The sequence below is a fragment of the Cydia amplana genome, chromosome 12 (assembly GCF_948474715.1).
Source record: "Cydia amplana chromosome 12, ilCydAmpl1.1, whole genome shotgun sequence".
Classification (NCBI taxonomy): domain Eukaryota; kingdom Metazoa; phylum Arthropoda; class Insecta; order Lepidoptera; family Tortricidae; genus Cydia; species Cydia amplana.
This window is the reverse complement of record NC_086080.1, coordinates 13,833,913-13,858,050: the sequence shown is the minus strand read 5'-3', so window position 1 is coordinate 13,858,050 and position 24,138 is coordinate 13,833,913. Positions and strand designations below refer to the sequence as shown.

The following is a 24,138-nucleotide window of genomic DNA, read 5'->3' as shown; positions in this document are numbered from 1 at the left end:
TTTAGGATTGGATTCGCCAGTTTCTGCAGACAAACAGAAAACTTCATCAAGACCCAAAGTTGCACACTTAAAAACCGAGAATTTAATTTGGATTCAAGTTTCCAGTAATCGCAGCTAAGCGCGAGCAGTAATTAGAAACAAATGATTTTGAAAATGGAACTATCAGCTATAGAGACTAAAGTTAGCAATGATTTTTTTTTGAGATAGCACTGTTCGGATTAGTAGGGCAGAATATTGGTGGTTGGTAAGGGTGTTGACGTTTCCTCACTTCAACTTTACCTTTAGATGTCTCATAAAACATTCGTACCCATGATGGATATTAGCGTAGGAGGAAATCAAGCCTTAGGTATTTGGTTTCCGTTTGACGCCGTACGCTGCGCAGCAACATTCGTGTATAACATTACGCTGTGTTGTGAACGTGTTGCTGACTTTCCATAAAGTTTGACGCCACATGCAGCATACCGGTAGACGTCATAAGTTGGAATACACGAAAACTTGTAATATATAGCTGGTCAACCAAATCTTGTCAGTAAAAAAAGGCGCGAAATTCAAATTTTCTATGGGACGTTATCCCTTCGCGCCTACATTTTTCAAATTTGCCGCCTTTTTCTACTGTCAAGATCTGGTTGACCAAGTATAGCAGATATTCTTACAGATTGACGTCGTGTTTCATGAGCCGCATGCGAGCGTCGCGCGGCCAGCACTTCTTGTTGTTGTAGCCGACGATGTTTTCGTTGTTCGGGTCAGGGTGCTCAGTCAGGTATCTCTGGATAAGGTCGCGAGCTTCTTCTGCCGTGAACCTACAAAAAACGAGCATTCGTTTATTTTAAATAATCGATACTCGCATTGAGTTGATATTAAAGCCCTTTTATACTCCCGTACTTTTATTTGTCATTTAAAGGGTCGTGCACACACCTTTAAAACCCTACCTTATAGTTGTCAAGACAAGTCTTTGTGCATACACGCAGTATCTTTTTGGCGATTTTACGATACTTCGTGTAATGACCACATAAAAAATATTGAATGAAATACAGTGTTGCCAACCTTATTTTAAATGTCATCTCTGACAGATGAGTGAACCATAGACATGTTTTTTTTTAAATTTCATTCATTCATTCATTCTTTTCCCGTCTGTACTCTCCATTTTTGCTACTTCTTGATTAAAAATATTTGTTAATACTATTTTTTTATGTTGCCCAGCACGATTATAGGAATAGAAGGTTTATAGGCCGTCCCCGTTGTATTACAGTGTGTAGGTACATTTTAAAGTTGTGTGAGTATTGTGTTTTCATGACACAAACCTGAAGTAAATATGGATCCTGTCTACATATCGGCAGTACAGCCTGATCGGATGCGCCGTCTCCGTCTGTCGGTCCTGGAACGACAGGAAGTCGTTCGGCAGCTGCGGCGGACCGGCCATCTCACTAGAACGCTGCAGACCCAGCACCAACAGGTCCAGCACCAGCCCGTAGTACTGCACGATGAACGACGCGAACTGTAACCCTCGGATTATACCGTAGGAATTCGTGTGGTTCATGTCCTGGGAAAGAAAAGCTGGTTAATACACGAATATGTAGATAGAAGTGTTTTGTTGTTGATGGTATGGTCAGATAGCGTATTGTCAGACGGGCAGAGTGACGGTACGGGCGATCAGCGCGTCCGCCGTCTCGGACCGCCCCCAGAGCACAGGGACTCTCTGGTTTCAGGACCCCTACGCGATTCATCATATCATTATACAATTTAGTACCCTATATTATAACAGGTAATAAGGTGCGATTTTGAAACAACATGTAATTACAAAAGTCCAATCTCGTTAAAGTTAGTATCCATTAATCCACAGTCATTTTACAGGTCTACAGAATAAGACAAATGAAATTAATACAATCACACGCAGTTAAAGAGTATAGGATTATAATATAAATCTCGTCCAAACACGAATTGTTGCTGTGTGCGATAGGAATACAGATAATCCATAAGCGGACGGTAGAGGTAATTCTAAAAGAGCTATCACCAATCTCGAGATACATGAACTTCTTGTAAAAACATCTGTAACAATGCCACAATACAATTTATAAAAATGTGTCCATACCTTGTAGTTAATGACCACGTTGTTTTTAGCAGTCATGTAGTCAGCGATGTTGTGGTCCACGATCAGACGGAGCAGACGATTGAGCAGGGTCAAGTCGATCTTCTCGTAAAGTTTCTCGAAGCGAGACTCTAAGAGCACGTTGCATTCGCCTTCGCCCACTTCCCACACGTCTTGGAGGTTGTTGATTCCTGTATTTCAATATTGTGTTACGAATCGGGTATTTTTTAACGAGTAAAGATAAAGATAAAAGATAGTTTATTCAAGTAGGCATAATTACAATGCGCTTATGAACGTCAAATAAAGCTAGGTAGACCGACTCCAACCCTACACCTCTGCCCCGAGAAGATTTCAATGCCCCCTCAATTGGAGGAGGGATTAGCATAAAAGATGCCACGGTTAGTTGGTTACTTCAAAGTATTTTTAAACACACGGCGACTGACTGCCCTAAATGCGTATACAGACACTAAAACTAAAAAGACCTCCGTTCTATGGCGAGTACGCCCTGTACTTGAACTACTCACAAAAGTGCAATGCTTAACCAGAAAAGTACAACTATTCTAATAAAACAAATAAACTTATTGTATTACTAAACAGTTACCGATTCTTCAAATGTACAAGACGTCTTCGAATCTTGCCACTGTTGATAGTGCAACCAACCAAAGTGAGGTTTGTAACAAGGGGATGGTACAACCATGATCTCCTTTGCCACAACACACACTTTGGGCAATCGCTTATATCTTCGTTCTTCGAGCTTCTTAGTCTCTTCTGCTTTGATAGAATTAGAGTGTAATAGCTAATGGTTAAGAAAAGAACATGTTTATGTTTTTTTGACCCTTTGATTGCGAAGCGTCGTACATAAATTTTATGCCCACAAAATTTATGAAGTTATATATTTTACAGAAAAACCTACTCCATGAGACGCCTTTGGCGATTAAAGGTTTAACAGATGTTTAGAAATCTATTTCACTAATAACAACAATACAATACAATCTAAACAATCGGCTATTAGATGTATTTTATAATTGTTGATGTGTTTTTTTCTGCTTGTATGTAAATTCCATGTTGACGTGTAAAAGTACCCTTGTGGCCTATTTGCTAAATAAATGTTGATGTTTGATGTTTGAATACTAAAAATAGATAAAGATCTTGCAATGAGGTAGGCAACAAAATTGCATATATAATATAATATGGAATTTATATGAAAACGTGTGTAGTGACGTCACGGTCAACTCACCTACTTTTTATATTTCAATCCAATTTATTAAATAGAAATAGTATTTAAAAATAACTGCTATCTTTGTTTTTCTAATAATTATCTGGTGCTTTATTTCGTGCACGGTGTGAAATAATTTATTTTAAGTAGAGGAGTACCCAATTATTGAATCGTAAATTAAATGACTGACCTTGGCACCACTTGTAGACGAGCAGCGGCGAGGGCTCGGTGTCCGCGGGCTTGACCCAGGGCGGCAGTAGGCGCCGCTTGTCCGCCTCGTACCACAGGTACTGGTCCAGGTACGCGTCCGTGATCTTCTCGAGGGGCTCCACGTCGTATACCGGCACCAGGTGGGAGTATGCAGGTCCCGACCTGTCCAACGTTAGCTACTGACCTTGGCACCACTTGTAGACGAGCAGCGGCGAGGGCTCGGTGTCTGCGGGCTTGACCCAGGGCGGCAGCAGGCGCCGCTTGTCCGCCTCGTACCACAGGTACTGGTCCAGGTACGCGTCCGTGATCTTCTCGAGGGGCTCCACGTCGTATACCGGCACCAGGTGGGAGTATGCAGGTCCCGACCTGTCCAACGTTAGCTACTGACCTTGGCACCACTTGTAGACGAGCAGCGGCGAGGGCTCGGTGTCTGCGGGCTTGACCCAGGGCGGCAGCAGGCGCCGCTTGTCCGCCTCGTACCACAGGTACTGGTCCAGGTACGCGTCCGTGATCTTCTCGAGGGGCTCCACGACGTATACCGGCACCAGGTGGGAGTATGCAGGTCCCGACCTGTAGAACGTTAGCTACTGACCTTGGCACCACTTGTAGACGAGCAGCGGCGAGGGCTCAGTGTCCGCAGGCTTGACCCAGGGCGGCAGTAGGCGCCGCTTGTCCGCCTCGTACCACAGGTACTGGTCCAGGTACGCGTCCGTGATCTTCTCGAGGGGCTCCACGTCGTATACCGGCACCAGGTGGGAGTACAGGTCCATGAACTCTATACCCACCTGTAGAATGTTACTAGTTTAATATTGTTGGCACATTAAGATTCATTTCCCTATAGCATTCTAAACGAGAACTGCGGCTAACAAGAATTGAAGTTACTGGTTATTACGAAAGAGAGTGGCGATGGCGTCTCACCTAATCTAACCCAAAAGCTAATGACGATGTTTTAAGGTTCTCTTAAGTCACGTAAAATTAGTGTTACAAAACACAAACCTGCTATAACGTACAAGAATGAATATCGTCACGTTTTGATATACCTATAGCAAACTAAATTGTTAATAACGGGAATAAGTTATAACACAAAGTTATGGGTGCATTTCAATAAAATTGTGCAACTATTATGCTATAATATCGAGATCAAAGACAACTGGCAGCAAAGGTACACAAATCCATGTTACTAAACGTTTTTTTTTTTTTTTTTCATTTAAGCCTTTTCCTTTAAATAGTTTTACATAATAAAAGTTTTCTAATAATACTGTTGTTCATTTTACTATATTAAGGACCCCTGTCGGGTATAGGCCTCCTCCATATCTTTCCACATTTCTCGGTCTTTAGCCTTGATTAGCCAATTTTAAACTAAACAATACTAAAAAAAGTAAAACAGACCTCTCTGAAAGTCCTCTGCGTCAACAAATGACGCTTGATTCTTGACAGCGCCTCGTGTGGATTATCATACGCCTGTTCAATGAGCCCCAGCTCTTCCCTCTGGCTCTGATTGAGCCTTGACTTCACGCTGTAGGCCTCCTTGAGCCGCTCAAGGGCGAGGATGAGCAGTTTCGTGTCGTGCTTGTAAGACAGCGGCGGGAATGGAATGGGCGCGAAACGACGGGACTCGAGCCAGTGCACTGTGGTTGTGTAGATGGCTACGGCCTCTTCGGGAGAGATGTAGGGACCGTCCTGGGTGAAAAATTATGTTAAATTGATGATTAGCTTCAATTGTTTACCCACCATAAATGATTTTTCGCGCAGTTTGGTAGAAGAAAAATGAAGACTTGCATCAGTTAAATTTCGTTGTATGGCAAAGTGAGTGTTATTTTATTTTGCTAAAAACATGTGTTTCGTTTCTGTATCAACATTGTGATTAGTTTATATTTCTACTGTAGGCAATTCCTAAAGTGATCAGTTACCTGCTATGTTTCATTTATTACAATATAATAATATTTATATGGCGTATATCCAGTGTTCTTTGGTAAGATGTTGGGAAGATATTATTATAATTATTGTATTAAAAAATGTGCAATAAGTCCTACTAAAACTTGCCTTCAAATAGTTGTGTTGTCTCTCCTGCTCAGCCTTGAGGTACAGCCTGGTGAGTCGGCCCAGGTTCTTCTTGCACACTGTCTTGTCGACGGTGGCGCCGCGACGGATACGCTCGCGGTTATAGTGGGCCGTGTTCGTCCACCAGTCGGCCTTCATTTTCACGTAGCGGAGAATCATGTTCTCGATCGGAGTCGGCAGTCCGGGGACCTGTGTAAAATATATAATTTGAGCCTATATACGTCCCACTGCTGGGCACAGGCCTCCTCTTATGCGCGAGAGGGATTGGGCTATAGTCCCCACGTGTAAAATATACGTGATGTAAATAGAATTGATGATCCGATAGTGCAACAACATCGCATAATGTGTGTCATTAAGGTCTCTAATAAAAATGCTTGCTTTTGATTTTGGTATTTGTATTGGCAGATGGTAATTTGAATCAGGGATGTTGCGAATATCCGCATCCGCAACCGCGGAACTTCTGCATTATTTTCAACATGCGCATCTGCATCCGCTTCCGCATAAAATCGATGCGGATGCGGATGTGGAACAGGTCGGTACAGGAACGTCTTAGCATCGGCGTAAGTGCTAGACTGCTAGGTAATCTAGTCATTAGCCAACAAAATCTATTAGAAATGTGTAGTCAAGCGTGAGTGGGGCTTAATGTACAGAACCCTTGGAACGCGAGTCCGACTCGCACTTGGCCGGTTTTTTGAAATAAAAATTACTAAAATGTAATATTTGACGTTTTTATGTACCTATCTTGACATCCGATGTGAGCCTTTTAAAATCCGCATCCGCGGATGTCAAAAAATCGGCATCCGCAACATCCCTGATTTGAATCTTGATATACCACAGCAACTGGACAAAGTGTTGATATTTGACACAACATCATGTCAACTGACTAACCTTCCACGGAATATTGGCCTTCCAGCACCTCCAGGCTTCAGACAGATGCTGCAAGATAGTCCTGGCCTTATTTTGCTTGATGCCTTCGGGCATCATGTCGACGATGTCGTGCATCACGGACGCTCGCAGCTCGAGGTCGAAGTGAGACTCGACGCGCTGCTTGGTCACGGTCTTTGCAACACCTGCGTCATTAAATTAGGTTAGACAAACTTGGGAGCAGAGAACTAGAATAGGAAAATAAGTATTGCAAAAATGGTACTTATAGTATCGAAAGATGATTCGTGGCCGCGACGAGGCTTTATTGAGAGGCATTCGCGTTGGCTTACCGTCTTACATGACTTTCGATATTGCTCCTCGGTATGCTATGCCGGAGTAGCTTTATTTGACGTTCATAAGCGCATTGTAATATGCCTACTTGAATAATAAACTATCTTTATCTATGGACTAGTATGGAGCGAACATCTCGACCAATTATGAGGGTTAAAAACGTGAGTGACCCGTTTTAATTTCTTGTCTGAGTCTCACGGAAATTTGGTTCATGAAATTAGATCATGAATCGGGCTCGAAACAAGATATATAAATAAATATTATAGGACATTCTTACACAGATTGACTAAGTCCCACAGTAAGCTCAAGAAGGCTTGTGTTGTGGGTACTCAGACAATGATATATATAATATACAAATATGTACATAAATACATAGAAAACACCCAATACTCACTATACTCAGGAACAAATATCTGTGTTAATCACACAAATAAATGCCCTTACCAGGATTCGAACCCAAGACCGCGGCTTAACAGGGTCACTACCCACTAGGCCAGATGACCCAACAACCTTTTTGACTAAGGATTGCATGAAGGACAGACAGCTATTAAACGCACGACCGATTTGTTGCGTTTGTTGTTAGTGCGTTCTTTCAGCTGAAACAGTGTTTAAACTTGTCGTACTCATACCTTTGGAGTGTCGTCCTTCGAACTGCCTCGAGAGCAAGTTTCCGAGCCAGCGCTCCAGCAGCGGCGTGATTCCTCTCATGAAGAAGAGCCACACGCGCCAGCCAGGCGCCCAGATGCCGCAGCCTGGACCTTTCGATACCGGACCCTAAATTTAAACAGAAAATATACTTACTGTTTTGTTAAGGTTAAATTTGCTTAAAACATTGGTACACTGTGTCCCACTTAAACTATATAACATTCTTTGCTGTAGAACATCATTTTTATAAGATGTCCTCTTTACCTGATTCGGACATCTTACTACACATGTATAGGTTCATTCAATATTCGTGTATTGGACATTGGTACCGTAGTACACATAAAAAAACTCCTTAAAACAAAGAACTTGACGTTTTTTAACAATGATAGGAGTGGAGCACATACCGTGTTGAATCTGTAGTAGATGAGATGCTTCAGATCCTTGCACATCCTGATCTGCCTCATGAGCTTGTACTTGTATCTGTACATGCCGGTGAGCTGGCCAACGTGCGCAAATATGTACTGCAGACCGTCAGCCAGTTGGAATGAGTCCACGTTGTTCAGGCGGTATTGGACGTGGGAGTCCACGATGAGCTTCGTGAGACGTAGGATCTCGCGGCACAAGTGGAATGCTGTGGAGAGATGGCTAATAAGAAAGGGTATGGCTAAAATGTTGTGATGCATATGTGCTTCATGGCGCTTGAACCCTTTAGCCTTATTCAGGCAAGTAAAATTTAAAACCGCATTACACTTCAATGTGTTGTAAATTTAGTGACGAAAAAGGGTGTTCTATCGTCATTTTTAAATTGAAATCGTTTGTTAAAAACGTTCTACACCAATCGTGCAAATGCTCAGTAAGTTGCATCATGATGGAAATCTGGAAAATTTACCTAATAAAAGGAATCAAAAAGTTTTCAAAAGTAGGTTGTCTGTATAGCAGAATATATATGTATAGCAGCTTTTTATGGCAATCACGCAGTAAATTATTGAAAAATAAACAAAACATCATAACCAGTAGCATGACTTACTTTTGCAGTGAGATGATGTATCCAGCAATATTTGATGAACTGAAATATATTCTATGAAACTTACCATTGCCGAAACGCGACTTCTTCCTCTCTTTGGTGGTCAGCGTTTTCACAGGCTTCAAGTTGAAGTTGTAGTCCAAATGCAAGTAGTTGAGGTTCTTGCGATGGATGAGCAGGTTCAGCATGTTGTAGCCCTGGCGGCAAACCTGGAGTCCAGCTTCAACCCAGTCCAGGGTTGTTGTTTGGAAGAATTTCGTTGATTTGAAGGAACGGAACAGGTACCTAAAAGACAATTTTGTTTTCTAAATCAGGTATATGTCTAAATGTCACAGAATGTTTAATAAAAGTTAAGGGGGAGAGAAGTGTGTGAGGCACAAATGTGTTGGGAGGAAAACATAATAAGAACAGCCGGCACAGACTGGATGTCAACAGCACAAGACAGGGAAAAGTGGGCAGCACTGGAGGCCTATACCCACTATTGAAAAATTTGTGTAAATAAAGTGTTTTACCTCTTTTTCTGTGGCTTTGGTGGCCTGTGCTTCAATGAATTCAGCACATAGTACTTCAGAAGTTTCTGGTATGATACCCTGACCTTCACAGGCTGGCCTGGCGGGCAATGTTCCTTGTACCATGTCTTTACTAGTGGGACGTCGATGGCGCGACGTGTGCGTCCTAGGAAGAAAGTTGGTTAAAATAATACATAAGGAACATACAAAAAACCCAAGACATGATCGTGATATTTGGCTGGAGATGGTGCATAATCAGATTTATTTTTGTCTTTATGCTTGCTATAATTTAGTAGGGTTAAGACTGCCATGTTAAGGCCATGGTAATGGAAGTTTTAAAATAAGTAATATACTTGGAGGCTGCAAATTCAGTTTGTATTCTATTATGCATATTCATGCTTCATATTATAAGCAATGTTTGAAGTTTCTAAAATCCTTACCTGATCTCATGTTAAATGGCCTAGGAGCCCACAGCAAAGCTATGCCATTTGCAGTATTATCAGTGTACAGAGCTGTCTCCTGCAAGAATGGAGAGACTTCCTCAGGCAACACAAACTCTTCCTCATCTGGAATGGGGTCCAGAGACTTCACCGAGTGCCGGTGAGATATCGGGTTGATCAGAGGATCAAAGTAGAAGGCGGGCAGGTCAGGATCCTCTGTTTTGATGTATATCACATTGGGTGTGTGGTACCTAAAAATTTTGAGGATGTCAATGTCTGAAAGTGTAATGTGAAGTGCATCAATTTGACTTCTTCATTTTATGTAGGTATGCAAATGAAATTGTGACTCATAATATTAAAGGAATATTGAAATACTAGCGACCCGCCCCGGCTTCACATGGGTTAACAAATCACTATCACTACATAGTATAAAACAATGTCGCTTCCCACTGTCTGTCTGTCTGTATGCTTAGATCTTTGAAACTACGCAAACAAATTTGATGCGGTTTTTTTAGTAGATAGACAGACAGCGGGAAGCGACTTTGTTTTATACTATGTAGTGAAATGATGCTGCAATACTTTACTTTAAAGTGCATTATGGAGATATAAAATATACAAGAATAATATAAATAGAATATTATGAATCTCAAATTTCATTAGTCAACAATAGTTGTTACTTACCATGACAGCTCGACAAAATGTGGCAGATTATTGTACAGATACGGGAAAGCAATCCTGTACTCAGTCCTTATTGGTTGCCGAATAATGATTTTGTTGATATCATTGAACTCATTCCAGTCTTCATCTCCGGCAGAATTGTCTTTCACCAAAGGCTCAAATTTAGGACCTCCCGGAATGGCCATGTTCAAGGCTTTAGCTGTGAAGAAGCTCTTTGAATCAAACAGATAGAAGTAATTGTCATCTACCAAATCTGTTAACAACTGGTTTGCCAGTCTGTAAAGTGTGGCCATCTGTGGTAATGTCAGGTTCCAGCGTCTGTATGTAGATCCATTCACATGCCTAGTTCCTAGAAGTGGCTTATGGTCATAAAACCAGGATGCAACGGCTCCGTCTTCTTCAGGGTCAAGCTCAATTTGAATGGGCTCCAAGGGTTCCACATCCAATATATTATCAGCATAATCTAGAGGAGGTTCCTCATCATCAAAAGGTGGGAACCTCATTCTCTTGAAGTGCCTACGGTCACGCTTTTCTCTACGCATCATGATCCACATTGTGCCCCATTGAGCAATGTATACAGGCTCAATAACCCATGGGATTTCATTCACAAATGTGATTGCACCTGTGATGTGGTACAAGACTTTTACGTCTCTGATTTGTTCCCAAGGCATTGGCATGTTTTCTAGCAGCTTCATAACTGCATGAGGCATGTATTTGAGGGCTCCTAGATATACTCGCTTGTCATGACGGTACTTGCGACTAGTCATGTCACCATGATCCCTGATGATTTTCCTAATGTGCTCAGGTGGCATGTCTTCTTTCTGAGCATCCACAAAGCCGAATTTGCGCTTCTCGGCAAAACGCTTTGACTGTAGTTGAAGCCATTTTTGTGCTGCAATATGATATCAATAAAGTAAAATAAAATTAAAGTGATTGAATTTCTTAATATAAAAACCACCAATTAAAATGAATATTGTATGAAGGTTTTATCCAAAAAAAATGAATTAAATACTTAATCAAAATTAAGAAATGTTTGCAATTACAGCAATTTCCATAGTGTCTAATTTGGAAAATTATATCCATTGCATGTAAATAATGTCACCCCAAAGGAAATAGTCTTGGCAAATTACTTAATGGCAAAACCTAGTGAAAGGGGCCAATTCTAACAAAAAAAGGTGAGCTCACAGTAACTAATATATTATTACAACTTGTAGTGAATGAATACAATTCAGCATAAGTATTACTCTGTACAATAAATTTAAACAGCATTAATAATACAACAACCTTAAAATATAAACTATAAACCTACAATTGTAAAAAAAAAACGAGCTTAACGCCAGACAGAACCGCAAATGGCGTAAATGTTTTAGGGCTGACAACAAATAGGGAACCAGCCAAGAGATTGGTTGATCGATAGAACTGTATAATAATGTATAATGTTATACTTGCCTTTTTCTTTTATTTTCTCCTCTGGAATATGGTGAGGCTTCGGGGGCTGCGATGGCGGCACCGGTGGCGCAGCAGCAGCGGCCGCAGCGTGCGCCTGTAGGGCGGCTTGCTGCGCAGCGGCCAGCTGCTGCTGGGCCATCATGGTGGCCCATGGGTTGGGCCCCAGCAGATAAGGCGGCAGCGACATGGCTGACCGCCTTCTAAAACAAATACACAATCCACTCACATGGCGCACAAAATGCTACGCGTCGCTATAAACAAGCGTGACAAAAAACCCATAAATGACTTGCGAAACTATACAAGAAATAACTTACACTTTATCTCACTTATACAACAATCCAAATACAATGTTCGTGAAGCATATTTCACGAACAAAAATGGAATAAAACAACGCCGCAAACGGATAATTCCTCGGCGGTTGCGGCCATTTGCAAAATGTGTATTTTTTTTAATGTTGCCAATGTTGCCATGTCAAAGCGAATCCGATCGATTCCGTAGCAAGTACGCCCACACTGGACTAAAATAAAGCCCTATCACACTACCGAACCGCACCGCGACCTTGGGAAGTCGCACCTCTTCTTTTTCTCACTCTCATTATGGTCAATTTATATGGAGTGCAGACGAGAAAATTTTTCGCCAATCTGATGAAATTGTCCGATCGAGTCCGTGCGGACGCAAACGCCAATTTGATTCCCCGATCAAATCGTACCTACTTAATGTGCTGTACATAGCTTAAATCTATTACACAATAAATTACAACTAGTGGCTCTGTGAGCTGTAGACCTCGCGAGCATAGCTTATTGGGACCGTGCACGATGACAGCGCCACACAGCGGTTTGATCAATCAACAATACAAAGATTTTAATTTATTAAAAAAAATACGAAGTTTAAGTGAAAAAAAAAAATACAAAAAGTTATGTCTTACTGGGGATCGAACCCAGACTTTCTGTGTGCAAACAAAAAAAGGCGATTGTTTACAAAATGCACCATGATAGTTCTTAGCTAAGCTGACGAAATTCGGCTACCCATTCTCGAATACAAACTAAATATCTAAATACCGCCTAAACCAGCAATAGAATTTTTCTGCATTTCTTGCTATTTACATTTACTATGTCTCAAAAAGAAAATACTCTTATGATATCGATACGACTATTTGTTTAAGCGCGAGGTATCACAACTCCTCCATTTTTGAAAATTTCCAAAAACGGGATCGACAAAAAAAAAATTTACTCATGGAATCTGGTCACAAAATTTCACAAGAATCGGTTGAGAATTGTGACCTGTAGAGAACATCCGGACATACAAAAGCAAAATGCCCGAGTCAAAACGTAGACCTTCGCTACGCTTCGGTCAATTACAATCAGCAGGTGCGGACACAAAAAAGCCAAGTTTCGAAATTAGTATCTATGGTATCTATGAATGCAAATTGGTGATTAAATTGTGTACGTGTGGACGCTAGATGAGATTGGCTTGGTGTTGTTGCTAACCCATAGATGGTAGGATCATATAGAAGTGGTATACGCGTGCCTCCGTGAGGGACAAAACATACGCAATGCGACACTATGATTGGTCGAATTTATTTGTTGCCCACCATAATACATACTAAAATGGGGAATTAAAAAAAAATGTGAGACTGTGACAAGGACAAACAATAATAGCGCTTTCGCTTTCGCTATAATATATAAGACAGTTAAAATACTAGATTCATGTGCTAACCTAACCCGCGATTTTTCAAATTTTAATTGCTTATCGTAAATAAAAAATAAACGTACTTGGAAAGTAAAATGCTCTAGAATACAGAAACCAAGCAGAAACGTGTGTGTCATTTTCTGCACACTTCTTAAAACCACAATGACCCACTTTCAGAGCATGAGATCCATGAGAAATGAATAAGTAAAATTACAAGGTTATCGTTTATTTACAGTATACTTGTCTAATCACTAATCATCTCTGAATTCTGGTGGTGGAGTAAGCACCAAGCCATCTAAACTAACAATTCCATTATCTAATTCCATATTTATTTCATTCACAGTCTCAGTCATTAATTCATCATCTGTTGACATTTCACTCGTTTCACTGATCGAGCGTTCTTGAAAAGTGTTGGAACATTCTATCACTTGTGTTACCGCATCGGCAAGAACTGAATCACTAATCACAGAATCATCAGATTTTCCCGTATTACACAATTCGTTTGTATTATCATTATCATTATCACTATGAATCGTATCACTCATAAAATTTGAATCATCATAGTTGACAATTACATTTGTGTGTCTTGGGCTATCTAAATGATCATTCATTTCACTTTCTGCAGCCAATACTTCGTCTTCAAAATCCTCAGCTGACAGGTCAGGTATTGGATTTATGTTGTCATGGTTAATCATCGTATTTAAGAGTCCGGTTGAAGATGTAATACCAGCGTCATTTCCAAGATTATTATCTTGCACCATATTATTTTCATTTTGTACGTTATCTTCTTTATCATACTCAGCAGCATGTTTCAAAGCAGTTTGACGAGATCGGTTCGATATAAAATGATTTGGTATTGGAATTACCGCATTGCTGGATGAATACGAATTCTTACTGAGCATAGCTTCGTTCGATGATTCTTGTCTTGTAGGTATCGAGGATCTGTTAGCACTAGAATCATTATTATTTTCTTTACCAAGTCTGTCTGCTTTTAGCCTTTCTATTAAAAGAGGGTTGTCTTCTTTGAACTTATTCTTTAGCTCATTGATAATATTATCATTATTTGGATGACGCCTAGATAGTTTTCTTAATTCAGCATTAAATTCGTATAACAATCTGTCGTCACTTTTGGCTTCAGCATTTGTGTCTTGAGGCTGAAATTATAAAATATTTACTTAGGTACTTAGAAATTACTTTTAGTAAATGGTATATTATATTATAGTTAGCCAGCCAATTCCGGCAGTAGAAAAAAGCGTTAAATTTAAAAAATGTAGACGTGAAGGGTTGTCTTCCCATATAAATCTTGAATGCCTCACCTTTTTCTACCGACAAAGTGGGTTTGCCAGCGTATATGTACCTACTACTTGTATTGTATACATACCTTTCTGCTTGCATTGATAAGTTCTGCAAGCTCCCATGCCAATTTCACAGTACCTTCAGGCAAGTTTGTTTTTGCCGCCAGTGACAAACCATAATTCTCTATATTAGTTACTCCAGGATTTATTTTATGTTCGTAGATCAAACGTTTCTCGGTCATCTGCGAGCCAGTTGTCTGCGTTAGCGAACTTGTTATTTCTTCTTTTACTTCAGTGTGAAGGCTAAAAAATTTATAGTCCTAATACACATTTCTTTTCCATGTAAGATATTTAACTGGGTACTTTTTTCTCAACTTACTTGACCACATTGAAGTATAGATCTTGTAGCCTCGTCAGATACATGAAATGTGTTGTGAAGAAAGTAAAGGCATCACTTGCAAGTAATTCTTCACATATAGCCCAAGCTATACTTGTTCCCTCCTCAGTTGATGTTCCTCTGAAAATAACGTTATTTGTAATTTCTTTCTCAATTGATTTGTATTAGATTTATTTATATTTACAAAAGTATCTGACCTACAAAGTTCATCAATTATCACCAAGCTTGATGTCGTCAAATCTTTCAGAATATGTTGCGTTTCCTTCATCTGAAATCCGATAACTGGTAACATTAGTAAATAACAGAATTTATCGTTTCTACCGAGAGCAACTGAGCAATTTAATGTTCTTGGGCTTGCTTATATTGAATTTAGCAGTAAACTATGCCCTGCAAGAAAATGAAATCCCAGAAGTGTATTTTGTTTATTACCTCAACGACATAAGTAGAAGCATTCATTTCAACACTATCGTTGAAGCCCATTCGTGAGAATACACGGTCGCAGATTCTGAGTACTGCGTTAGTTGCTGGCAAGAAGCAACCCAGCTGAAACAATGACAAATCTGTGTCATAGAAACATAGAAAAAGCAAAATCATTGAGAGAAATCGTTTTTCGTGCACAGTCACGCTCCGTGATTGTTACGCCATATAGGGTTCTAGCTAAATTGGACATTCCATAACGTAAGTATGGAACAACCAATCTAGCTAGCTGTAACACTAATATAAGTAGTATGTAATATGTGTGTTTGTGTTAAATAGTTTCCATACTTTGCTCCGTGCACTACCTGTTGACTTTTGTTTGAGTTCTACATTTCCTGCTACCCAAAGGTTGTCTGGAAGAGATCGCTTTTTAGCGATAAGACCGCCTGTTGTTACCTGGTTCTATTTTTCTGTTAAAATTTCTTTGTAGTTTTACATGTAGGTATGTAAGCTTTAAGCTCCACAAATACTACGACATCCATATTTAGCCGTATTATTTAGTATGGAGACGGCCGCTATATGACGGCACCGCTATCCTAGGATAAAGCTTTGGTTTCCTCCGAAAGCGGTGCCGTCATATAGCGGCCGTCTCCATACAAATACTACGACATCCATATTTAGCCGTATTATTTAGTATGGAGACGGCCGCTATATGACGGCACCGCTATCCTAGGAAAACCGATCTTAACCGATCTTTAGTTGCAGGAGTTAACTTTAGTAATAGGTACTTTTAAAGCAATTAATCAAACTAAATTATGTTTATACACAGCTTAGTAAATACGTATAAAAAACGAACCTGCGCCATAATTTGTAACACAGCAATCTGTTTTATGTAAATGCTTTTGCCACCCATATTCGGACCAGTGATGATAGTGAAATTCTGTTCAGGACTGGCGTACTGAAATATTAGAAGCCATATTAAAATTAAATATCGTACCTACCTATCAATATTATGAAAAATATACAACACCCATAGGCATAGAATCGCAATGACTTGTAAACAGATTTCTGTTCATAACTAGTAGGTACAGTCAGCAGCACTAGCAGCAGAAGTTACTTTATGTTTCGTTTTTTATTATTTAATTTCTTTTCTTTTTTCCTTTTTTGCGCCGTTGGTACAGTACGGATGTCTACCGTCTCTAATTCTCCCTCAATTGCTCAAAGGTTAACTGGAAGAGATCCCTTAAAGGGATAAGTTCGCCTTACTAATGACGAATGTTATTTTTCCTGTTTTGTTCTGATTTTTGTACAATAAAGTGTTTTACTACTACTACTTTATTAGAAAAACAAGGAAGTCCTATACGACCTATAACCGCTTGTGACATCCGCTTGTGTAGATTATGAGACTAGATTTTCAAGGTATTCTTACGATATCATTAGGGACGGGCATAGTTTGCGTATTGTAGTCCAGAAGCGGATGTATGCTATTCCGAATGTCCAGGTAATTACTGAAATCCGGCCGAATGTATGACCCCACTGTGCTTGCCTGGAAAACAGTTATGCAAGAAAAAAGTGAAGTTCTGGCCACAGTCATTAAAATTACAAGTAAAGCTATAAAAGTTAAGAGTTACTTAAGTAAAATATCATACTTGAGCCATGGAAAGAAGAATATCCAACTCTGCAACATTTTCGCACAGAGTATAAAGACTAGCCATAAATGGTCGTAGGTCCTTTAGCAGGCTCCCAATCACACTAGAACATACGAAAATTGGCACATAGAGTCTATAACATGTTAGTAGGTTTATGAATATGATCATGTACAGTCACGCTCCGTGATTGTCACGCCATTTAGGGTTCTAGCTAAATTGGACCTTCCATAGAGTAAGTCTATGGAACAGCCAATTTAGCTCAACAATCGCGGAGCGTGATGGTACGATATTAAAAGACATGTTACATGTTGCTCATTTTCTGTATTTCATTTAGAGACTCTTTAGCTTGCTGGTCAAGAACCACCAACTCTTCTGTAGTCATAGATATCCTACTGCCATTGTTTTGAACCTGCAAAATTCTAAATTTTAATCCATAACTTTGCTCAGATTTAAATTTGGTATTTAGAAAATGAATGATACCTGAATAAAGATTGGTGGTAAGTCCTCAACGTTGAAAGTCCTTCGGTTTTTGGGAGCGATTATCAACACTATGTGGAATCCCTTCATTATATTCTGATTTAGCCTTAACGGCAAGTCGTATGATTCTCCCATTTGCTCTACTATCTTCTGTATGTCGTCTATAAGTTCCGAGTACGTTCTTCTAGCTACATCTAGAATAGAATTCGATATCAATGTGACAAATGTGTTTATTTATTTAAAGTTTATATTTGATAGTAAACAAAAAAAAGTAGAACGTCATAGGTAGACTTTTTTATCTGTCAAAGCTGATAAGAATGTACTTGAGGTAGAGCACTTGTCTTGAGGTCAAAGTAAAGATTAAACAGTACTTAAAATTACTGGTGATTTACCTAAAAGTCCATTGATGTCTGGCTTCACAGCAAAGCAGCGTTGCAGACTACCCATAGCGCCTTTCTCTAAATGCGCATCGTCTTGGATTACAGTCTTGATTCTTTCCGCTATTTCATTGTAGTGGGGGTTTTCAAAATCCTGGTGATAAAATGAATATTGAAAAAAGTTAAAACAAGATCTGGTGATTCCCCTCAGATATGGGTAAATCCCTATATGAGGGGAATCCCTAATATGATAACCACAAGAGTAACTCTGTCTATTTCTGTCTGTTACCGCTTCACGCTTAAACCAATTTAGATTAAATTTGGTACCTATGGAGATCTTTGAGTCTCGGGAAAGGACAAGAATAGTTTTGTTACGGTTTTTATCACTCTACACAGATGGAGTCACGGGCACAAGTAAGAAATTGTTTTTAGAGTTACCAATTTCATTTTCTTAAGCCTTCCACTATCCGCAGGCTGGAGAGCTTCAACCAGCTTAGGTACCATTTCCATTGTAGTCTTCAGTAGCAACGTTTGGTTCAACTGCGCCTCCCCCATTTTGTCCATGTTTTGATTTTGCTGCTCAACGCATAGTAACAATATCCTATCAATGTCCGATAATTTCTTGAGGACGTCCTAAAACATCGTATGTTCAGCGAGATATAAAGATAAGATAGGAATTATTTGGGTTACCTATTTGTGTATCAATTAACGTTGTTTACGAATACGATGGAAGAGTGTTTTCTTAGAAATTGTTATTGGATATATGGCAATCCCATTTTACCCACTTGAATAAAATCCCATTCCCTCAGTTGTGGAAAATAAGAATTTCACCTTTATCCTTGTATTGCTGTAGTTTCAAAACTGTTGGGGCCCAAGGAGCCTTTCCTTTCCACAACTGAGGGGCATTTGAATCATTTTTGGTTCATTTGAGCTATGAACATGTACAGATAACCTCAAATATAATGTTTACAATTTTGAACCTATGTATTAAGACTCCTTTGTAATAAGATGAAAAACACATCTTTAACGTCGACTGGCACACCGTAGAACGGCCTCAAAAAACGTAGAAGAAAGCCCCGGCCTCAAGAAATGATGATATTGCATTAATTACCTGTAATCCGATCATTAACCCCGCTTCATTCTCCATCAAATCCTGGACAGCGTCTAGTCTATTCTCAATAATTTCCTTATTGCACGAGGGCTGCAGTATAGCGGCTCTTAAAGCCCTGATCCCACCGACGGTGTATGTCGGTCCTAATACGCCTAAGAGACAGCAAGTTGCGCCAGCAGAGGAAACCAATGGCTGAACTAGCTCCAGTTGGGTTGCTGTTCCAACATCTAATGAAGAAATATACATTAAAGTTTTGCTGGAGGGCAAATTGTATCTCAAAAGAAATAGAAAATAAGACAGCAATTAATAAATTATCTTTAACGACATGCTATCAGATGATAGATAGATGAATGTATTGGAAAAGCATGTGTCTTAGCTTGATGTAGTGTCATGGAAAGTTAATTTTGAGCCAGTCGCACCAATGATCATAGTATTTTCAGAGGAATGATAGACGATCTTCAGTGACTCCCTCGCGAAAACTATGCACTGTATGTATTCCACATACTTAAGAACTGCAGCCGCCGCTGTTAAAGCGTAGTGCCTAAAAAGATAAATAAATATTCAAGGAGTCCAACTACGTACATAGAACGAAATGCTATTTGTCAGACTAAAGAAGAATTAAAGAAGTTAATGTCTGTACCTATCTCTTCTATGACAGTAATTTCCATATTAGCTCACTATTCAGTGGCGTGATAGTGATTGTTAGAATCAAAAACCAGTAGACGCGATACTCATTCTCATCCGGTTATAACTGGATTGCACGTTTTTATCGAAGATAAATGTGTGATCATGCAAAAACCTTTTAAGCCTCAGGTGAGCCTACAATCTCAGTTGTCTAGATTGCTTGATAAATTAGTAGATATTAGGTCAAACCAAACTCAATCATATATTATGCTGAACACCGAAAGGCAATTCAGCGTAAATTATTGGTCCCGTATCAGTTGATACAGTACAGTTGTACCAAAGGTTTACCGACAACATAAAAAAACGAAAATCGTTATCTGATGCTTCTCTAGGTATCGCTCGAATATGCAAGAGCCATAGAGAGGCCATAGAACGCTTCTATCTTGAAAGCACTTTAAGAGGCAACAGGAGTGGTAATTTCTCCATACACACGTACTCGACTGTTTCCTCCGTGGGTTTTGAAGCTAAGGCGATGATTTTTTCAACACAGATTAATATTGTCAATATCTGTGTCGGACCGTTTTGCTTTTTTTGATATTTATGTTTTTTAAGGCGCTAGAGACCTTCAAAAATGGCCAAAATGGCCTAATTTACTATGCCGCAATGAGAGGCGTGGTATTCAAAACTGACTCTGATCATACTCACTTATGCACAACCTGAAGATACACCGCGCTGTACTGCGGCGCGCACAACGTCTGTATGTGCTGTCGACCAGTACCAGCATTGAAATGCTTTCGCTGCACCGTAGTCAAGTTCAACGCAGGGTACTGGTCCCGTATCAGCTGGTATAGTTGGTTGGGCTGCACGCCCTCGTAGAATGTGTTGGGGACTATTATCTGTACATAGGGTATCTTTATAGCCTTTAGGTAGCGTCAAGGGCAATTTTAAAGCCAATTTTGGCAAGAAAATGCGAACATTTACACAAAAAGTTATTGTAAAACAAATTTTTGAATTGCCATACCGCCAAAAATGCATTTTTTTTAATCTGACTTAAGTAAAAAAGGTCATAAATGTTGGTGAGAATTATTTACAGGGTTTGACAAAGCCTTTACCACTTACTTCAACTGGATTAAAGTAGTTAATCTTGGTCATGGTGTGAGTGTACAAAAGTGAGTCGCTGAACTGACACAACACCAAGTTGGGGTGTCTCAAGTCCACCGCTGCCATCCCTATCTCACCTCGCGCCATGCCTCTACCTTCCGATATTGCTGTAATTGCAAAATACGAAAGTCAGAACAAGATAACTGCAGCGTTATCTTGGTCTTACTCTAATAAAGAAACGAACTACGCGAGTTCGTCCACCCAAAAATATATTAGCCATTGCCTCTCTTCCCTAATATTTAGCGGCAGCCAATCAGATATCCCAAATTCCCAATGCGCGGTCAGATCTTTTAGGGCTTCATCGTTTACCAGTCTTACACAACTGACTTCCACACTCAATCTAGAATGTCATCACTTTCAAAGGTTCTAATCCGTAACAAATATAGATAAAACCAAACATATCCTTCCATAATCGGGTCACCCTTATCTTAAGCATTTTCAAAATTGACTCCGTCATCAAAGTATATAATATACACCAAAAAGTTTGCTAGAATATATGATACTCGTAGCTTACCTAAAATGACGCTTGCTTCGACGGCAGTACTGGACGATCGAGCTGATCTTGTGCCGCTGTATCCACCTATAATTAAAAGAATCATCATCATCAACGACCGCACCATAACTAACTCGTCGCGTCGCCCGTACGGCGTTCCTGCCTAGGATGAAAAGGAATAATTTGATTTGTTCCTTAGTTGTTGCTATGATTAGCTTCATTTACTTATCGATTGTAAAATCATTGTCATAGCCGGTATATTCCGCGCGGGGTTATCACTTAGCAACCTTTCTGTGATAGGTACAACATAGGATTTAATTTACGGGAGATATCTCAGATCTTACGTGTACTCGACACGCCTCCGTGTAATAAAGAGAGGTTCTGATCAAGGTTTTTCTTCTTACTTCTACTGCTACCGCTGATATTTCAAAGCTGGTGCTTGTCTGTGCCTCGGACAGCAGAAGAGTCAACAGTCGTTGAATCACTAGCGAGTATCTGGCAGTTGCTTTGTCGCTGGACCACGACTCTGGTTTTGAAGAATTCTAGGCAAAGTTTAGAGTCGAAAATTATGATACTTTACCTCTACTGCTACTGCTGATGTATCGCAAAGCCTGTGGTCTGTTTCTGGGTGTGCAGAAGTCAGAGTCGGCAGCCGCAGAATCGCTGGCGAGTATTTTGACTCTAGCTTTGTCACTGGACGATGACTCTGGTTTTGTGGAGCTTGAAGTAGGCAGTAATCTGTACGATAAGAAGAACCCAATGTTTTAGGGAAAAAGGAAAGAAACAAGTAAATCAAGACGATTTGACAGTACGAAGGAACGTACTGTTTACACTCTGCATCGGCAATTTGGCACTAATAATCATTCAGATGTATTTGTACAGATACATCATGTATCTGTACAAAATGATACATCTGCATGATCCGTGACGGATGTGTCGGAATCTATGCAGTTGTTGTGCATCAGGTCTGTCTGTTACCTCTTCTTAAACCGCTGAACCGATTTAGATAAAATTTGGTATGGAGATAGTCCGAGTCCCGAAAAATTACATAGGATGGTTTTTATTAATCATCATCATCCCTCACAGACGACCTAGTGGCCAAAAGTTACTACCTAAATATCTCAACTCTGTAGGTACAGTCACAAGTGTCACAACATGGGATTGTTACGCCGTTTAGAGTCCTAGCTAAATTCGTTGTCCATAACTTACGCTATGGAATGTCGATATTTAGCTATGAATAGGGTTTGCAATCCGGATCCGAAATGTATGCAATTATCCGGATCTGGATCTGGATCCGCGGATCTTCCCATACATTTCGGATCCGTCGTGCAAACCCTAGCTATGAACCTTATTTGGCGTAACAATCACGGAGCGTGACTGTACATTCCGAACGTATTCAATATGATATTTCAAGAATACTTTTTACAGTAATTCTCTGGTAATATAGGAAAAGGATAATAAAACTACCAAACAAACAAACTTTAATTAGATTCATGATGAAATTGAACAGGAACGCAACATAATTGTTTGTTTTCTCTGACCTCGGCTGCATCACTAGGCAGACGAATGATCGGGATGATGTAATCACGAGTGGACATTTGCCGATAGCGAGCGGCTCTGATTGTAGGTTTATTGACGTTTTTATTCCAGTGTTCTAATTATGGACACTTCTTAAACAAAGCAAAATAGGTACCCAAACAAATTATTATACGGGGTGTCCCGTTCAGTAGGCGAAGGTTAATGATATGAGCACCTTAAGTTAAGAGCTGCCGATAGGGCCTTAAAACTATTTCTGTGGAAATTTAGCTATATTCATTGAACATAGGGCCTATCACTTACATCGAAAAATCAAAATCATTATCTGCCTCTCTATCTCTCTTGAATATTCGAGAAACCCTCAGATTTCAGTCAAATCTGGTTAGTAAGTATGATGGTATGAATTACAGATTTTGGGCTCCTAATATCTTTTGTAGGAGCACAGCATATTCAAATTAGGTACATTCATACGCACAGTAGGTACATTACGTAAAAGCAGTACCTAGATGTAGTAGGTAGGTATTGTGTCTGTTTACTTGCGCTTTAAACTTTTTGGAGGTTCCAATGGAGGTCCCATCGAAAATTTCTTTGATTTTGATGCGCTGTCCCCATTATTGCTATTGAATTGGTAACGAGGAGCACTATTCTGAATTGAAGCTTTAACAGGTAATAATGACGAGCTTCCCCGAATTCCTGAAATGAAAATGTATAGCTAAATTAACTACAAAATTGTACATAAATAATTCAAAACTTTTAAATATCAGACAGAAAAATCAGACCTCGAGAAAATTCTTTTCGTACGAGCTCATTTTTAGATTTCGATGACTTTTTGTTAGAAATTTTAATATTTGTTTCCCGGACCACATTCATTTTACAATACGCGACAGAATTTTACTTTTTAATTTCAAAACTTTATCATTTGGCGCTCTTTGTGTCCAAATTAAGTGTTTGAAATCTTGGCCTATTTTCGAAATACTTTGGAATATAAAAATAATTTCTGGTACTATTTGCAACATTTTGTAACAAAGTATATAGTCTTAGAAACTACAGTTTAATGAAATAAAATATTTTATCAAAAAATCCCTAGTTAGAGATTTGATAGATACAGGATATTTTAATCTACGTCCATAAATTGGACTTCGGTTTTCTAGGTTGGGGTACGTTCACATCACTTAATTGTATTTTAGTTTTCCAAACACTGCCCTACATAACAAAGTTTTAGAACACTTTGGTTTGAATGAATTGTACAGTACATACGTAAGCCTAAAATAAGGTATACAATATTTTGTCAAATAATTCCTTGTAGCTTGTAAATGAACCTACTCTCTACAAAATATAGGGCTGCTAAAGGTTAGGTAAAAAACGCACCTGGAAACGTC

At 39.6% G+C, this 24,138-nt stretch overlaps 2 protein-coding genes across 2 annotated transcripts in view; both read right to left on the bottom strand.

Annotated features, from left to right (window-relative positions):
* LOC134653090 (pre-mRNA-processing-splicing factor 8) overlaps nt 1-11,987 on the bottom strand; it is a 39,550-nt gene extending 27,563 nt beyond the window's left edge. Inside the window, exons 1-15 of the mRNA XM_063508386.1 lie at nt 11,848-11,987; nt 11,534-11,733; nt 10,088-10,976; nt 9,407-9,657; nt 8,970-9,132; nt 8,525-8,742; nt 7,838-8,064; nt 7,418-7,562; nt 6,462-6,643; nt 5,556-5,762; nt 4,902-5,192; nt 4,105-4,297; nt 2,090-2,277; nt 1,302-1,540; nt 654-800 (exon numbers count right to left, since the gene is read on the bottom strand). Coding sequence (XP_063364456.1) covers nt 654-800; nt 1,302-1,540; nt 2,090-2,277; nt 4,105-4,297; nt 4,902-5,192; nt 5,556-5,762; nt 6,462-6,643; nt 7,418-7,562; nt 7,838-8,064; nt 8,525-8,742; nt 8,970-9,132; nt 9,407-9,657; nt 10,088-10,976; nt 11,534-11,720 — 3,527 coding nt within the window. The 5' untranslated portion in view covers nt 11,721-11,733; nt 11,848-11,987. The remainder of the gene's footprint in view (nt 1-653; nt 801-1,301; nt 1,541-2,089; nt 2,278-4,104; nt 4,298-4,901; nt 5,193-5,555; nt 5,763-6,461; nt 6,644-7,417; nt 7,563-7,837; nt 8,065-8,524; nt 8,743-8,969; nt 9,133-9,406; nt 9,658-10,087; nt 10,977-11,533; nt 11,734-11,847) is intronic.
* Nucleotides 11,988-13,465: 1,478 nt separating this feature from the next.
* Nucleotides 13,466-23,629, bottom strand: LOC134652750 (mutS protein homolog 4-like). The gene is made up of 20 exons (XM_063507912.1): nt 23,561-23,629; nt 23,296-23,471; nt 21,804-21,961; nt 21,245-21,310; nt 20,689-20,837; nt 20,275-20,465; nt 19,365-19,486; nt 18,946-19,172; nt 18,273-18,467; nt 17,850-17,988; nt 17,461-17,651; nt 17,286-17,389; nt 16,981-17,083; nt 16,761-16,877; nt 16,188-16,289; nt 15,344-15,457; nt 15,112-15,182; nt 14,897-15,034; nt 14,604-14,820; nt 13,466-14,376 (listed from the first exon to the last, which is right to left on the bottom strand). The coding sequence occupies exons 1-20, from the start codon at nt 23,627-23,629 to the stop codon at nt 13,474-13,476; spliced, it is 3,552 nt and encodes a 1,183-aa protein (XP_063363982.1). The 3' UTR covers nt 13,466-13,473.
* Nucleotides 23,630-24,138: the final 509 nt, after the last annotated feature.

Excerpts from the sequence above, each read along its gene's own strand:
- LOC134652750 (XM_063507912.1), bottom strand. The coding sequence starts at position 23,629 with ATGAATGTGGTCCGGGAAACAAATATTAAAATTTCTAACAAAAAGTCA. Across the intron at positions 19,487-20,274 it reads TATCTTCAGGTTGTGCATAA|GCACTACGCTTTAACAGCGG; the intron begins GTGAGTATGATC and ends TTATCTTTTTAG. Across the intron at positions 14,377-14,603 it reads TTATCAATGCAAGCAGAAAG|CCTCAAGACACAAATGCTGA; the intron begins GTATGTATACAA and ends TTATAATTTCAG.